The sequence below is a fragment of the Lepisma saccharinum genome, chromosome 22, assembly GCF_977018435.1.
Source record: "Lepisma saccharinum chromosome 22, izLepSacc3.1, whole genome shotgun sequence".
Classification (NCBI taxonomy): Eukaryota; Metazoa; Arthropoda; class Insecta; order Zygentoma; family Lepismatidae; genus Lepisma; species Lepisma saccharinum.
The window spans coordinates 38,062,986-38,081,377 of record NC_139250.1 but is presented as its reverse complement, the minus strand read 5'-3'; the positions used below and the strand labels follow the sequence as shown (position 1 = coordinate 38,081,377).

At 36.5% G+C, this 18,392-nt stretch overlaps 1 protein-coding gene across 1 annotated transcript in view; it reads right to left on the bottom strand.

Moving 5' to 3' along the window:
* Nucleotides 1-18,138, bottom strand: part of LOC146004600 (uncharacterized) — a 70,937-nt gene extending 52,799 nt beyond the window's left edge. Inside the window, exon 1 of the mRNA XM_083143468.1 lies at nt 17,823-18,138. Within this exon, the coding sequence (XP_082999594.1) occupies nt 17,823-17,951 (129 nt within the window). The 5' untranslated portion in view covers nt 17,952-18,138. The remainder of the gene's footprint in view (nt 1-17,822) is intronic.
* Nucleotides 18,139-18,392: the final 254 nt, after the last annotated feature.

Here is an 18,392-nt window from a genome sequence, read left to right as displayed (position 1 = left end):
GTATTTGTATCAATATATGGCTTCAACCATCTTGAGTGCCTGAACCTTAAGACTTTGCCAACCTTGGTTACTTTAACACCATGACGCATCAGGAACTGGAGGATCTTGTAGTATATGCCATAACCCTGTTTTGGCTCCAGAGTCATCATCAGCTTCTTCTGTTTAGAGCCAGGCGGACACTCGACCTCAGGAATTGGCGGCAGATCAGAAAACTGGCTGTGCAAATTATCAGGAATTGTCAGATCAACCTCTAAGAACAGGCCATAGTCACTGTCATCAAAGTCTTGAAGATCCTCAATGTTGAAATCTTCGACCCACTCAAGCCCTACGTATGGCAGTTTATCCATCATAGCATAACCATATAGGCTGTTGGCATACACATAAAGTATATAGTTTGATGGTCGCGCAGAATTATAATTGGGAACACACTTGTTGTTGGCTCTGGCATATCTTTGAAAACATTGTACCATGCCCCCTCGTATACATTGTTCAATGAACAGATACATGTCCTGGTCCTGGATCAGATCCAATTTTATTTTAGTGTTCAGAAACATCGCAGACCATGCTAGGCCTGGAGCACTGTAAAAATAGACCGGGTCAAGGTAATAATTTTGTACTGAGGATGCTCTAAATGCCTCAATAACATCAGCTAAGAGCGTCACATCGAGTGTCAAGTAGTATTTATGATAATCCCCAAGATTCTGACAATTTAGGTTGGTCCACATCAACTGGGCATGGCGATAATCATCATCACTAATTCCTGATGCTCTGAGCTTGCTATAGAACTCTTGTTGCGGTGGCAGAGCACGCTCGTCAAATTTGGAAAAATCGGTAACATAGTCGTATGGATATACACCCTTACACCTAAGCAAATTCAGGTTCAAATTTGGAAACATAGCACATGTGGTTTTGAATTGGACATCAGATAATTGACTGGCCAGAGTGGCAAGGCTAGCCGACAAAAATCTATATGAATCTAGAAATCTTAGGTTTATGGGCCTGCCATTAACACTGATTATTTTGCTAATAGCTATATATTTCTCACCATTTTCTGCTAAAATATTTAAATCCTGCTTGTCAAACCCCTCGTATCTGATCAGATGATGAAAATCATAATTAGATGCACCGTGGCAAAATATCGGGACAAATTTTGGTCTCTGGATCTTAATATTACAGCTACTACACAAAGCCTGTTTATATCGACCGTCCGTATGGCGATGATGACGCACCTTGATATTTGTATCCGAAAATTCAGAATTGCATACCGGGCATTTTTCTGTGGTGTTGAAATCTTCGATTTGATCCTGTGTTAAAGGTAGCATAGGTTCTGATTTTAATAATATATCATGGGCTATGCGACGGCACTCATTTTCTATTTTATGCGCAATTATTTTGATGGAATCTTGGCCCATGTATAAGTGTGGTTTGCTAACAACACCATCCTGTACAACCGCATAACAAAAACTAGAAGGTTCATGTAGCTGATACGCTGTACTTGATGATTCTTCGGGATCTGGGCTGCAGAATGCAAGCAGTTTGAGATTTGATTCAAAATCAATTCGAATTTTTTGAATTCGGCATTTTCATTTGGTTTAGGCATAACCATATGAACAGGTTTATGGTTGCCACAGTATTTTCTATGTTCGACCAACTTATTTTGAGCAATTTCGATATTAGTTTTACGAACGCCATTTACCATTTTTCGACCATCAAATACAGTCAAACATCTCCGACACAACTTGTATATTGTGTTGGATTTGCCTTGTTGTTTTCTGACTAAAGCCTGAAGATTGCGTATCAGAGTGTAGTGATATGTACCATGCCCCTCAATTAAGAGCAGATCAATAGACACAGCAGAGTTATCATCAAGATCGCTGATTCTAAGAGGTTCTATTAAGCAATCGCCACGACTAGCAGAACAAATACACACATTAATAGATAAAAGCATACCATTGCTATCTCTGGCCCATTTTTCAAATGTATCGATATTCTGGACAAACATTGGATATTCTAAGCCATCCATAGCATCATCAAAATCATGTTCATGCTGTTTATAATGACTTATTCGCTGTGGATTATCTAAAACTGGAAACAAGGCAGCTAAAATACACCACAGAAAGCATTTCTGGTCGGTATTTTCTATGTTAACCACAGCTTTTTTGTTTTTGATATTGTCAGGTGAAGGCAGATATGTAGAACCTTGTAGAGGTCTGAATTCAGAAATATTAACATAGAGCCTGTGTGGGGATCCGCAAAGACTCCAACCCGATTCCTTAGCAGCAAACTCAGAATGTTTGATAAGCAATTGGTCTACCAACCTGATTAGTATTTTGCCTAAGTTTGTATTTGAATACACAGCCACAGTTTCTGTTATGTGGGGGGGGGGTGTAAATTTTGTGCCATTTGGTTTCTTATATTCAGTATACAATTTAAGAGAACTTATAAGAGCCGTTTTGTGCATTTAGAATAGCTAGCGTATCAGGATTTTTACTGTTCAAAAAATTCTTAATATCACATCTTGGCTCTGATACGAAACGGTAATCCCTTAGTTGACCAACAAAACTACTATGAAATGGTGCATTGCATGGTCGCTTTGCGGGTCTAGTATTATCGGATATAACAAAATTTCTTTTTAGACCAGATGTAGATGGTTGTGGGGGCAATGTTGATGCCTGTGCAGAACAAGAGCCTACATGTCTATTGAAGTATGCCTTGCTAAATTTTCTATGGCATTTTGGGCATATTTTAGTGGGCATTTTGCATTTCTCTGGATCACAATTACGTTGGTGCTTAGCCCAATTAAGGCTGGATATATTCTTATCGCATTGATCACAATATTTTTGATTTGGCATTTTTGTCGTATGTATTTATATAAAATTTCTTGGGGTTCAAATCAAAACTATATGCTTAATAAAAAATATCAGTTGGGTTCAGCAGTGTACTTTGTATGTATACTTGTGTATATACTTAGTGTGTATACTTAATATGTTTCTATTTTCGGTTTTTGGTATTTTTATATCATTTCTTGGGGCTCAAATCAGAAACTATATACTTAATAAAAAAATAAAAAAACACAGGTATCTAACAAACTATGAGAGGTTGTAAAGCTATTGACCTACTACGTTGATCTACAAATACAACGACCTACTGTAAATACCTGTCTACACAGGCGCGCTGTGTTTATAGGATGGCAATGACCACAAAGCGTGTCACATGGTGGAAGCCGCCATATTGATCCCCTATAACAAACTGGGACAGATATAAGCCTGACTCTAAATATGAGTGGATTATAACAAACAAGCTGGATGTGTCAAATATCGGACTATTTTATACAAAATATAAGCTTTTTGTACAGTATACCAGAAATATGTTTAATATAAATAATAAAAAATCTATATATCAAACCGAACAGACCTGTAGTCCAGTCTGAGGAGCACTGTAACAACACATCCATACTCTTCAACCACTCTCACAATACTAACTAATCTGTTAGTTAGATCCAGCTTTTTATATGTGTAGCCAAACCCAGTCTGGGGGGGGTCATACTTTTTACGGGAAATTCCCAAAGGCTTTATTTTACGGGAAATTCCCAAGGGCCTTTTTACGGGAAATTCCAGAGGGGTCATACTTTTTACGGGAAATCCCCGAGGGCTTTTTACTAAAGTCTTGGATTAGACAGAGTAGCACACTGTAGGCAATAAGCTTATATAAGCATCCTGACCTAGTTTTAAGTGTAGCCAAAACCAGTCTGAGGACTTTTTACTAAAGTCTTGGATTAGACAGGTAGCACACTGTAGGCAATAAGCTTATATAAGCATCTTGACCTAGTTTTAAGTGTAGCCAAATCAATCTGAGGGGGGTCATACTTTTGTTGTTCCAGTAATATAGCCAATCCTACTATTACAGAATCAATACTACAATAATACTGCAGATAGAAGTACATCATCCTTTAAATAAAGTAAAATACCAACACTCTAAGCTAATGGTTCTTAAAGTGTGTGCCGTGGCACCGTGGATGGCTTACAGGGACACCGCAAAATGTTCTAATAATTTCGCCAAACTGACACTTATTCCAATATATGTGCTTATTTAGTACTTTTGATGTGCAAAATATTCCTGAATTTGAATTTGAAATATGTGTTTAGCCTATTTTTTTTTTTAAACTTAAGCAAAGCAACCTGACCACACTAACTGCAAGTGTTACAAAGGTCTACATTCTGACTTGGGTGTAACGGAAAAATCTTGAAACGCAAAGGCCACCTTGAAACGAAAAAGGTTGGGAACCCCTGCTATAAGCATTATATTATCAGAAGTGATGTAATGAATCAAATTCAAGAATGTAATTCATGTCTAGTAATGCAGGTATAGTATAAAATTTTAGCAAATTCGAGACACGCATTTTCGTGATACAAGAAAGCGAGCAAAGTGAGCAAGAAAATGTTTATATCCATTTCTTTGCAGGCTTTCAAGATTATTAATTTAATGAGATATCAATACCTTCTTAGGATCCTGCGATATTTACTCTTTTCCAGCTTCTGTTTTTGCATGTTCGGCGCAAGAAACGTGTGAATACCATATCGCTAAATAGAGTCCCCTAAATATATTATTAGAACTCTCCCTCACTACAGAAATTCATTGACAATCTAAGATTTAATACTTTATCAAGAGATTCATATCTCCCCCCTCAAATTTAATATTCAATCCTCCCACCAAAATTTTTGTGCCAATTTTGGACTTACTGTTTACATTGTACAGTGGATGTTGCCTCCTTCACAACAATATTTCTCAGTCACCAGAATTTTCGGAGCAGTCTAGACTATAGTAATATACAAGAATTGAATACCCCCTCAATATAACGCTCAATCCCCCTAACTAAAATACACTTCATAATCTGAGACTTAACACTGATATTCAAGAGTTGAATATTAGCCTCCCTCCCCCCCAAATCCACGTGTCAATATGTAAGAGCTGGATATTTCCTTTCCCTCCAACTTCCTCCCCTATCCTTCCCGATAATACATATTACCGTTTACAATTCTCTTTGAAGTCTACAAATTGCTATTTAAAGCTATAGCAGCAATGGTAACTTATGTCCAATGCTATATTGTTTACGTAAAATTTTCATCATAAAAATTCCCTTCTCCCCAAAGTTGGGTGGATCCACAAAACCCCCTATGACCACCCCTACCCCTAAGTACTTTCTTTTCTTCATCTAATGGATTAAATATGATGCATTTAAGGTATAACATTTTTAGATATATTTTAAAAAAATATATAAATGTTGAATTTTATGTTATTTCAAAGGGGAAAATACCTTCCCCAAAAATCTCGATGGCGCATTTAATTCATTCATTAATTCATGTTTTTTCCTGTTCATTAGATCATAATGTACATGATGTTGAACTGGTAAATTCATTTACAATTACATGTATGACCACACTATTACGTTTTAACATTTCTAGTAATTACATATGTTAGAATACATCAAAATTATTTTACAGTTTGACAATTTGTAAAAAGTATGAAAAAAATAATACTAAAAAATGTTATACATAACTTCGAAATGAGAAATAGTCAAGTATTATATTTTATTCTTCCATATACTCACTTACATTGTGCAGAGCTCTATCAGTGAGATACATTTTTATAGCTTTGATTTGAATATTTTTCTGAGGGATTAACTTTATGCCGTTTGGTAATTTATTGTAGAATATGGTGGTACCTGCATTTGTCGAAGATGTTAAGTTTCAACGTTTTCTTGATTGATTTCTATCTTGCAAATATGATTGAATTAGATTAAATGGTCTTCCTCTTATCACATAATTAAAAGGCTTATTCATGAGGACTTTGTGGTTTACTCTGCCAAATGCTTTTGACAGATCTAGAAAGACTGTATTTGCCACTTCATGCCTTTCTAATATATCTGTTACATACTCAACAAATTGACCTATAGCCGTATTTACTGATTTATTATTTTGGAAACCATGTTGAGAATTGTTTATTATGTCATATTTATTACAGAATTTTATTATATTATTTGAGACAATTTTCTCTATAATTTTTGAAAATGTCGATGTCAAGGTTATAGGCCTATAATTTTTTTCATCTGTTTTTGAGTCTTTTTTATGTATGGGTATTATCAAATTATTTTTAAGTACATTTGGAAATATTCCAGTTCTAATAGATGTATTTACTGCATGCAATAATGGTTCAACTATGTGTGGGGCACAGTATTTTATTAGTTGTGAGAACCATTTATCAGGCCCAGCAGATTTTTTGCTCTTTATGCTTTTTATGACGAACTGTAGTTCACTTATGTTTATTTCTGTTAGACGTATACTGTCTGCAATATACACACTGCGGCAATTTGAAATCCTGTATGCATGTATTTGAATGGCTCAGATGTTTCAGTAAAGGACGGGAGCCAATTGAACATGATGAGCATCCAGGTGTAGCAGGGACGGTGAGAACACCAAAATTGGTTGAGAAAGTGATCATTACTGAAGACTGAAATTTCACAGGACTGTTACTAGTTGCATTTTATCTTGAGGTACTGAAACGTTTGGTGAAGGAATAACACTATGAGGCCCAAGTATCGGGATGATTGCAGTTGACATCTGCTTCATGAGTGCCCCAAGTCACAAGACTGTAATTGAGAAGAACATTTTGGTCCTAAATCGATTGTGTTGTCATACCCTGCCTACTCACCAGATCTGGCTCCAAGTGATTATTTTTTATTTCCTAAACCAAAATCTGCACTGAAAGGTTACTACTTTTATGATGTATCAACAATTAAGAGGGCTACAACATGGATTTTAAACAGCATTACACAAAAAAAAAGGAATTCCAGCAATCCTTCTATGCACTGGTATGGATTGCGCTACAATGTGTGGATGCAGGAGAGTTCTACTTTGAATGATGCAAGGCAAGTAACTTTCTATGAAGACTTGTTTATTTCTTACAGCACCAGACTCGATTTCAAATTGCCGCACTTTACACAATGTTTTTGAAACATCAGTTGAGAATTGATTTATATTAGGCTCTGTGTTAGTTGAATTTATAAAGTAGTTATTTAATATATTAACAGATATCCACTGGATTTGATACTTCCACTCCTTCTTTTTCTAGTATTATATTTACATTATTATTTCTTGTGTTTGCATTCCTCTGTTGGTTCACAATATTCCATATTGTTTTCTGCTTTTACAATCTGTTTACAAATAATATTAGTTTTGTTTAGTTTAACCTCATTTTTGTAATTTTTATTTAATTATTTATATTTCTGTGAATGAATTACTAATTTTGTTTTCTTAAATTTATCATGTTCTTCTTTCATTTGTTTTTTAAATTCTATAAGTTTGTTACTTACAAGTATGTTATTTCTATAGTTTTGTTCCATTTTTACTATTGAGCAAGCTATATTAAGGTAGTGTGTCAGGGTACTAATGAAAGACTTCCAGATGCTATCCGGATCAGTATATTGATATACTTCCACCCACTCTTCTCTCTGTAATAAACACATTAAATGCTGTAGATTTTGCTTCGTCATTTGTCTTTTTTGGCTTACAAAGCATTAATTTGGACTATCTCGCAAGCATGATCTGAGATTAAGGTGTGTAATACTATGACCAATGTATCAATTTCTATTTACCATAACCATCGGTCTTTCTCCGCACTTCCCCAAGATCTCAATTTTCTGCTCTCTGAGAAAATGACACAGCTGACTCAAACGAACCAGCATTCTTTCCCACAAAGCCAGGCCTATATTTAATCACCACACCTACTTCAAGAGAAGGAAGCCAGTGTTTTCCCACAATAAACTCTGAATCCATCCGGTCTACATTTGGCTCATGTCACCATCAATTCACGTTCGGCTTCATGGTTGAAATTTAGAGAAGAAGGGGGCCAATAGTGAGATGCAACTAATCATGAAGCTTCAAGCATTTTTAAATTTAAAATCCCCAACGCGACTCTCGCCCTCATCCGGAACAATGATCCTCTGTTCTCGAGGGAGTAAGCAGCTGTCCAGCCACGTAACCAAAACAACAGCTCTGCACATAACAGACCGAAGCAGATGACATAACTCCTGCGAACGTGCCAGCCAGTCTACAGTTTGAACATCTCCCTGTCAAAGTGACTGAGACCAAGAATTGAACTGTGACCTTACTCGCGAATATTTATTTCCACCACTGGAGATATGGCAGCCAAGAACAGCATAAATGTAACCCCTTGTCAACGGAAAGTGCTCGCAGTGGACTCACGAGGAACTTAATTTAATTAGAGCCACATACTTGGCAAACAAGTGATCCTGCCCTTCAGTGTAAACATTGAGTCAAATGTGGGAGGAGTTAAAGTGTATGGACCAATACGGAACGAGGACAATCCCTCTCTGTAACAGTGTACTCAGAGAACGGGGGTGTAAGACAGAAATTCAAGAGAGACTCTCACAACAGCTTTCTTCAACCTCGGAGGAGAAAATAACTTTCTCCTCACTGGAACTCATATTGTGCTACAAGTCTTTCTCTATATACTGTGATGTTATGTTAGTTCATTAAACTCACGAAGAGGAAAGGTGTGTCTATAAGAATGTTACTCATGTAAATTGGTGTATTCTTGCACAATGCTTGCTATCAGGGGCTCGCGTTATTCAATTTTCTGACCCAGTGCACTATGGGTAGTCAACTCGTTTGTTGTCAAGAGAAGGTGAAAGTGTAATGTGTGGTGAGGTATTGTAAGTATGCAGTGCTTCTATTAAAAATTTTCTTTACATTATTTCTCATGTCCTGATTACTTTGATATAATAACAACGAGTTATATGCTTGGCTTGTGATCGAAGACCATGGAATAAAAAAAATTAAACATTTCCTATCCCTTGGCTGGATTCTGGGCCGTTACCAAAACATTACTCCCATGTAGGTGTTACACTTTATTTTCAGACTCTATTCCTGTAGACAAACACCCATGCTTGGTGTAAGTAAGATTTCAACCCATTCCCTCCAGATTTTGTTTGACTAAACGTCCTTGCCTTGACGTAAGAATCTAGATTCGAACGAAAAACCCCTATTTGTTTATAATATTTCAGCTTTAATACCATTAGACGAGATATTTGTAACTACATGGTCCAAGAGTGTTTCTGATGTTTCCGTAATTCTTGTGGGCTCATTTATTAGTTGTTTTAGATTATGTGATCTTAGAATATTTAGATATCGTTTACTTATTGCATCGGATTTTAAAAGGTCTATATTTATGTCTCCTATTAAAAGTAATCTACTTTGAGTGTGAGTTACCTGATCCAGCATGTTATCTAAATGATGAAGAAATATTAGATTTGGTTCAATGCTGGGTGATCTATACGTGCCTACTATTTTGGGTAACGGTATGGTATAGTGTAAACACATTTCTTCAAATTTACAGGAGAAACTACTTACAGACCTGATTTTCTGTAGACTTTTGGAAGCTCGTGGAAGTGTTTTCTCCCTATGTTCAACTTATTTGGCTGGTAAATCATGTATTTTTCGACATTAATGTGTCTCTGATGCACACTAGCTCTTGCCACCATTACCATCGACTATGTGAATCAAATGTTCCGTGCATTCAATTATGTAACCCCCTGTTAGTATAGCAATCATGTGGTAGTTTTACAAGATGTGTAGTGAAAGTGAAACATCATTTCTTTTTTTTTTTTCAATTAAATTTTCTGTTTGCCTAACCAAACCTTCTGTGTTCACATTCAAATGGTTTGTGGATCAATTTTTGCTTAAAAACCTTCTGTGATAGTTTGTGTATATCAGCTGACGATAGACAATGTAAGTGAAGATTTGCCTGCCATATTGTGTGTAATGAAAGTGAATTAGCAACGAACAACAAATACTTGTAATGTGAAAAATTACACTTTTTTCAGTGAAAAAAGCAAAATCCCACGTTCCAAAATGCTCCGCTATGCATAACAGGTAAGTACAAATGTAAATAATTAGGAAATAAACGAGTGAAATGTGTTTTCACTACTATATTGTTACCTATTTTGATTGAATGTTCTTCTGTTGCCATTTCTAGAACATTTTGAACTCATAGTTCGTCCAAAGAAGTGAGGGTTTTTACATCTTTAATATAATCTTTTACATGTATACCAGTCCCACCACTTTTTTGCCCTGTTCTATGATAAACAGCATGAAGTTTGTATCCCATAAAATTGCCTAAATTTAAGTTTTCAGATTTAAGACAATGTTCCGAGACAAGAAATATATCAGGCTTACTACATTCATTTAGAAGAATTTCAATCTGGTCAAACTTGTTTGAGATTGTCTGTACGTTATTATGTAATATATTAATACCTTTGTTATTTTTTTAGACTTCCATTTATTTTTTCTTACATCTACTCACAATTTTAGGCAATCTGCAACATAGTCCCCACTGAAAAACAGACACTTGAAACTTTCCAGTGAGGTACAATTGACTTTTTTCTCCTACTGAGTACAATTTTTCAAGCACATAAACCAAGGGATCAATATTCTTGTTATGGATAGTAGTCTTTTAATATTTACACTGGAATTATACAAGTGTCGAAATTGGTCCGCCCTAGTAAAAGTTATACATAAACTATTCTGTAAATATATAGTATCGCCCGAACGGATTTCTTCATTTTTACAGAAGGAACTAATTACTATAATCAATTTCTATGACGTTGTGGAAGATTGTGAAGGTGTTTTCTTTGATCATTTAAGCTTTCTGACCCATAATTCCTTTTTCTTATCTGAGAAATTTTTCCAACACGCAGAGGTGATTGCTGCCATTTTCTTCCTATTTACCTGCATTTGATGATGTAACCCTGTGCCAGTGTTTCCAAACACGCTTTTTGTTTCCTGAAATCGAAAACCATCTGTTCAACACGTAGTGGCTGCTTTTTAAACAAGCAGCTACCGTTCAGTACATGTGAGTACAAAAATAGACCTTCCAAGCACACGCAACATAGCGCGTCTGTGTTAATTGAACTTGTAAATAGCGCATCTTGAGTTAATTGAACTTATAAAATGCAATGTACAAGAAAAGATAATGTATTTTATATAGTCATGAATTATTTTTAACTATCTTAATGTAACCTAACGTGTTTCAATGTTCATGATTTGTGATGTTAAATGCCCTTTTGTGAACTACCTAACGTGAATGGTAACGACCCCAAATTTTAACTGTTTGCCTAATGTAACCTAACCTAACCTTATCGTTCATGGTTTGTGGAGTTAATCATGCAAGAATCATGGAAACATGTAAAAAAAATCGTAATAGTAAATAATTTTCAGTCATTAAGATTTGAAACACTGCTTGTGCACTGCAAATCTACAAAACACAAGCACGACGCGCGACGACCCTTTACTAGTGCATGCCATATTGTCTGTTACACAAGCGAAACACGGAAGACAAATAACTCAAATAATGACTCGTAATATGAAAAGTTGACACTATTTTATTGAAAAAGGCACAACTTCACCTTCAAGAATCTTCCGCAATGCAGAATACATAAGTATCAATGCTAAAATTAACGGGTAACAGTTCTGATAGCACAAAGACTAATCATCGTAGAATTTTGGAAATCATTGTCACACAAAGTTTGAACCTTGCATAAAGTAATAAGCACTATTTGGACTCGAAAGAAAGTTATTAATGTTGTAAAAAACAACTTGAAAATTACCTTACACACTTCTCATGGACAAGATATTCTCAGTCGACAAGCGATTGTAAATATCATAGAAGAGTGGGAATGAATGCAGAAGTAAATTGGAAACCTAGTAGAATGCATTTAGGGACTTTATTTTAATGCTAAGGGAACCAAACCTGACCTGCCTAACCTAACCACAAAAGCATATATTGAACAAAACCTTAAGTAATCGCTAAAACTCTACAGTATGTGCAGTGGCGAAGAGTAGAGTTCCTAGCAGGATAGGCACAAAAGTGCGATAATTTCCATTAGTTGCTTAAATCTGTAAAAAGAAAGGGAGGGGGGGCTATGTCATGGAGAGTGATTCAATGTCTCTCAAGGCTGCTTCTTTACTTGCCAGTGGCGTGACGTTTTCAAACGTGTTGTTACCAGCCATCAGTACGATAATCATGTCTTAGACGTTCTCCTTTTGCCCACTAGATATCATCGATCAAGAAATTTGTTCATTTCGTTTTTGTTCTTTTGAACCCATGATTTATGCACACACCTCCAGAAAGAACTACCAATCATGAGCCATCCTAAAAATCCAACAAATAGTGCTCAAGCCCTGTTGTCAATTCTTCATCACTTTTTTTCTAAATTTATTTCTTTATTTTGCAATTGAGGTGAAAAGGGCTAGAAAAACCCCATACTTTTCAGTCAGTCTGACATTTGTGCTATGAGCAGACGACAGAATTCAGCACTTTCAGCGACTGTCAGTTTGGTACATTCTACTGCTGCCAACTTAGTTTTTTTTTAGCAAGACTTGCTCGCACCGAGGAAAACACCATTGTTATCTGTTGTCTAACTAAAGGAATGGTTGTAGTTAATTCCATTCTTGGCTTTCCAGATAAATGAATTTCTAACACCTGTATGTGCAAGTAAACATAATTTAAATTTTGAATATTTTTGTCTCATTTGGTCTGCTCTATGCTAATCGTGACAATGAGAATGTATGGAGAATGAATTTTAAGATGGTCAGGAAACACTGACATGACCTGGCTTCGTAACGTGTTAGGATGACCACTATGGGGCTTTCAAGAAAAAATATAAGTAAAGGCGACCTCTCTCATTCAGTGTGTATACTTCTACTAGTTTGTTTTACCTCTTGTGTTAGTAGACACCTTTACATTATAATAGAACATAGGATCTTTGTTTGGGACCTGGCAACACGACAGGTTACTATGTAACATATAAACAGGTTATAAGAAATGTAGTTGCTTGAGAGAATAGAATCCCAATTTTTAGGCGCAATTTAGTTCTTTTCTGCCAATCCAATGTGACAACACTGGCCTGTTCCCCCAGACCTGAAACAAACATGGCCCACGCAATAACCCCATAAAACTTCTTGTCCTAAACCAAAAATTGTCTTCCCTTGCATTGTACTCTCATTGACCCCCCTATTCTCTTGTTATCCCTTCAGGGTAAACAAAACTGCCTACCTCTTTGCTTGTGTCGGCTGCATAAAAAAATGTCTGCTTGTAATATCTATTTGATGACAGTGTTAACGCATTAAATAACGTTTCAACAACTTTTATTATTTTTTAAAAATATTTTGATGTCACTCGCCACTGCTACTTGCAAACGAAAATATAGTTGGAAACATTTTATAAATGATTGTTATAAGAAGGAAACATGAAAGACCAAAAGTGGGTCCTACCTTACCGATGATTATATCTTCACTCAATTAAGAACTCGATTGTTCTTGTTGTTCTTTCATTTCAGTCCAGCACTTCTTGCATAAATCTGATCATGGCACACGACACGAATCACAAACACAGCTCAACCGTCACAAACATTGCACTCCGAGCCACGCTCCCTTCTAGCATTCTGAGCAGGAGGCAAGTTTTCGCAGACAGGGAACAAACGAGGGAATCCCCATTCACGATAAAAATAAATTATTCCAGTGAAAGTAAAACTACTTTGTAAATATAAGGCATATTAACTAGCATTTTAATTTACATAATTTCGTATGAAGACTTACTTTACAAATATAAGTTCTTTAGACTTTCTGTTTATGCTAAGGTGTTGGGTGAATCGACAAGACCACCAGCACTCTGACTGAAAACGAAGTCAGAACTACAGCACTCCGTAATTTTCAAATTAACTTACACTTATCGATGAAAGGAAGGAAAACCTGTTTCATACAAAATATGGAGAATGTACAATGAAATAGAAATCTCTCTGCACGAACACAGGCTAATGTTTATAAAAAATGCTGGTACACCACAAATTTCCAACCCTGGCAGAAATGCAGTGTTGCTGATATTCTGTTCGTCCTAGTGGGTAATACCGCGAGGCCGGCCTCACGAGCATGTTATAAGCCTACGTACAGTACTCGTAAGATTAGGCTTCCTGCATATACGACCGACCGTACAGTGGAATGTGAAGAGAAGAGGCCCCAGCAAATGTGCCTCACTCCGTGGAAAGTTTGTGTACTGAACAGGGTTAGAATTTTTTTGTAATTATCATAAATTAAAATTCCAAACTTTTCCATTGCATTACATATGTTTTGACAAAATAAGTAAATACACCTTTAAAAGAGTAATGGCGTGGGTAGGCCCGGCCTCCTAGGATGCTTCACCACTGAGTATGTTAACAGACGTACATCGAAATCAAATGTAAAAATTGCATTCGTAGCATGATGAAATTGCAATAAAACAAAAAGAACTTGGGCCCATTAATGTATCTACATTGCACGATAGCTCATGGCACCATTACCGTCGACTACGTGAATCAAATGTTACGTGCATTAAAATATGTAACCCCTGTCAGTGTAGCAACCATGTGGTAGTTTTACCAGATGACATGTGAGCAGTGTTTTCTTTTTCAATTTAATTTTCTATGTTTGCCTAACCTAATTGAACCTAACCTAGCCTTCCGTGAATGGTTTGTGGATTAATGTTAGCCTAAAATCCATCATTTTTTCAGTTAATAAGTTTTAGTGTAGCAACCACGCAGTAGTTTTACATAATGACGTGTGAGCGTTTTTTCCCCTTATTTTAATTTTCTGTTTGCCTAACCTAACCTTCCGTGAATGGTTTGTGGATCAATGTTCGCTGAAAAAACCTTTTGTGAATAGTTTCTGCGGCATTTTCTGTTCATAAGTTTGGAAACACTGCATATCAGTTGACAATAGACAACGAGTCAAGATTTGCCCGCCATATTGTGTGTAACGAAAGCGAATTAGCAATGACCAATAAATACTTGTAATGTGAAAAATTACGCGGTAACATTATCGTATGAGGGAAACGGATTCCTTCAAATTTACAGGAGAAAGTACTTACGGAAATCATTTTCTTTAGCGTTGTGGAAGTTCCTGAATATAGATTTGATCCATTTTAATGTGAATGCGTGTTGTTTTCTGCGAAAATCTCTGTCCGACATGCTGTTTCTGCTCCCGCCATTTGCTTTCTGCATAAGAGTGCAATGTTCCGTGTGTTAAGATGATGCAACCCCGTAGCCAGTGTTTCAGCCTCGCCGTGTTTTCACTAGAACCACGTGTCGAGTATTTTTAATTTTTTTTGGCACGCGTTTACAATACCGGACCACTCTCCAATTGCTATGAAATTTCGCCTACTCACTAATTGTGACCTCGTAATCACAAATCTGCATGTAATAATTGGCGGTCAAATATGGTGATCGATAAAAAAAAAAAAATAAACTATGTTTTCTTAACGTAACGTAATCCTACCATAAGAACAGCAGCTCCACGGAACAAGCCATTTACCCCGAATGGGTGGCACTTATCTCACAACACTGTAGCAACATTGTGTTCTGACGTCACAGGAGAGACCTTTTTCATGTTAGGCAATACAAGGTAACGTGTCTCTTAGCGAAAATATTAATTTTTCTTTGTATTTATGCTAATGGAACCTAACCTAACAGGGCTAACCTAACCACGTAGGAATTCCTCGTCTGACGTCAATATTCAAGGTTGCAAGATTGTTGTGCGTGAAGGAAGAGCATTAACGAATTGCGAAAGAAAGATGGTTCCGAATTGCTGTGTATGGACAATGAACGTGGTAAATCGCAAGGTTATTTTTCAAGTTCTACACATAAATGCGACGTATTAGCATAATTTCAAATCCGGGCACGAAAGTAGATATTTTCCGGTGAACGAGGTTGCAACACTGCATAAATCGACAAAACACTCTCAGAACACCCCCTAAACCAGTACGCTATCACAGCCATAATGTGTTACAGATTCGAAACAACAAGTAACAGTAAGTACTCGTAAATAGAAGAAATAGACATTATCTTAGTTAGAAATGCATTATTTCGCCTTAAGGAATGTTCCGCAGCATGTTAGCAACGTAAAGAAGTCCGAAATATATAATTCGTAGGCGTTTCCCTCATACGATAATAGTACCAATTACGCTTTTTTCAGTGAAAAAACATAATCCAAAGTTAAAAAAATGTTCCGCTATGCATATAAGGTAAGTACAAATGTAAATAATTCGGAAATAAACGAGTTAAATGTGTTTTGGTACTATTATCGTATGGGTGAAACACCTACGAATCATATATTTCGGACTTCTTTACATTGCTAACGTGTTGCGGAACATTTCTTAAGGCGAAATAATGCATTTCTAACTAAGATAATGTTTATTTTCTCTATTTACGAGTACTTACTGTTACTTGTTGTTTCAAATCTGTAACACATTATGGCCGTGATAGCATACTGGTATAGGGGGCGTTCTGAGTGTGTTTTGTCCATTTATGCAGTGGTGCAACCTCGTTCACCGGAAAATATCTACTTTCGTGCCCCTATTTGAAATTATGCTAATACGTCGCATTTACGTGTAGAACTTGTAAAATAACCTTGCGATTTACCACGTTCATTGTCCATACACAGCAATTCGGAACCATCTTTCTTTCGCAATTCGGAACCATCTTTCTTTCGCAATTCGTTAATGGTCTTCCTTTACGCACAACTCTCTTGCAACCTTGAATATTGGCGTCAGACGAGGAATGCCTACGTGGTTAGGTTAGGCCTGTTAGGCTAGGTTCCATTAGCATACATACAAAGAAAAAATAATATTTTTGCTAAGAGACGCGTTACCTTTGTATTGCCTAACATGAAAAAGGTCTCTCCTGTGACGTCAGAACACAATGTTGCTAGAGTGTTGTGCGATAAGTGACACCTATTCGGGTCGGAACCATCTTTCTTACGAAATTGGTTAATGCTCTTCCTTTACGCACAACCATCTTGCAACCTTGAATATTGACGTCAGACGAGGATTGCCTACGTGGTTAGGTTAGGCCTGTTAGGTTAGGTTCCATTAGCATAGATACAAAGAAAAATTATTATTTTCGCTAAGAGTCGTGTTAGCTTGTATTGCCTAACATGAAAAAGATCTTTCCTGTTACATCAGAACACAATGTTGCTACAGTGTTGTGCGATAAGTGACACCCATTCGGGTCGGAACCATCTTTCTTTCGTAATTCGTTAATTCTCTTCCTTGCAAACCTTGAATATTGACGTCACACGAGGAATGCCTACGTGGTTAGGTTAGGCCTGTTAGGTTAGGTTCCATTAGCATAAATACAAAGAAAAATTGTAAAAACAGCTCTCTCCTGTGACGTCGGAACACAATGTTGCTACAATGTTGTGCGATAAGTGACACCCATTCGGGAAAAATGGCTTGTTCCGAACTCGACAGGTGGTTCTAGTGAAAACACGGCGAGGCTGAAACACTGGCTACGGGGTTGCATCGTCTTAACACACGGAACATTGCACTCTCATGCAAAAAGCAAATGGCGTGAGCAGAAACAGCGTGTCGGACAGAGATTTTCGCAGAAAACAACACGCATTCACATTAAAATGGATCAAATCTACATTCAGGAACTTCCAAAACGCTCAAGAAAATGATTTCCGTAAGTACTTTCTCCTGTAAATTTGAAGGAAATTTGAAGGAATCTGTTTTACCCATACGATAATGTTACCTGTGTTTTCACTATATATAACTGGTACCAATAACTATTCTCTACTTTACGTTTTATTTAAAGATTTACCGAAGAATATAAAACAAATATACGCCTTCATGGCGTGGTGCTAAGCATAGGGGAGCACTTTACATTTTTTTATATAAAATAAATAATGTTTCATTTCATATAGATTAATGCTTACCCATACACCAAGGCAATTCTTAATTTTCCTTAGAATATCCATTCCATTTTCTTCTGCCTTCATAATACTGATACTATCGTTTGATGTAGTTTGTTCTGAACAGAAAAAGCATTTCGAATATGCCATCATTTCATACAACTAATTCAGCATTAACTTTGCTATTTTACATTATTCATTTACTATAATTTTCTGTTAGATACAATATACTTAAAAAGTCAACACTGAATTGGTGATTTAAATACACTTTAAGCACAGTAAGGTTAATTGGGACCGGACCTACAGTTTAAAGTGCGATCCGAACCACTTAAAAAGTGTACAATCTGTCAAACTGATTATTTACAAATAAGAAGCACAGACGAAATACCATCACAGTATACTTGCTTGGTGGCTTGCACATTTTCGTGTCGATTTGATAACTGCCGCATAAACTTGCAGAACGATTACTAATGTACATAAAATCAAGGTTATTAGAAGTATAGGTTGGGCCAATCCGTGATGACGAAACGACGGTAAGAAGTGAATTTATCAATGAAATGAATTCCAAATCTATGCGCTAGTGTTGCACTATGC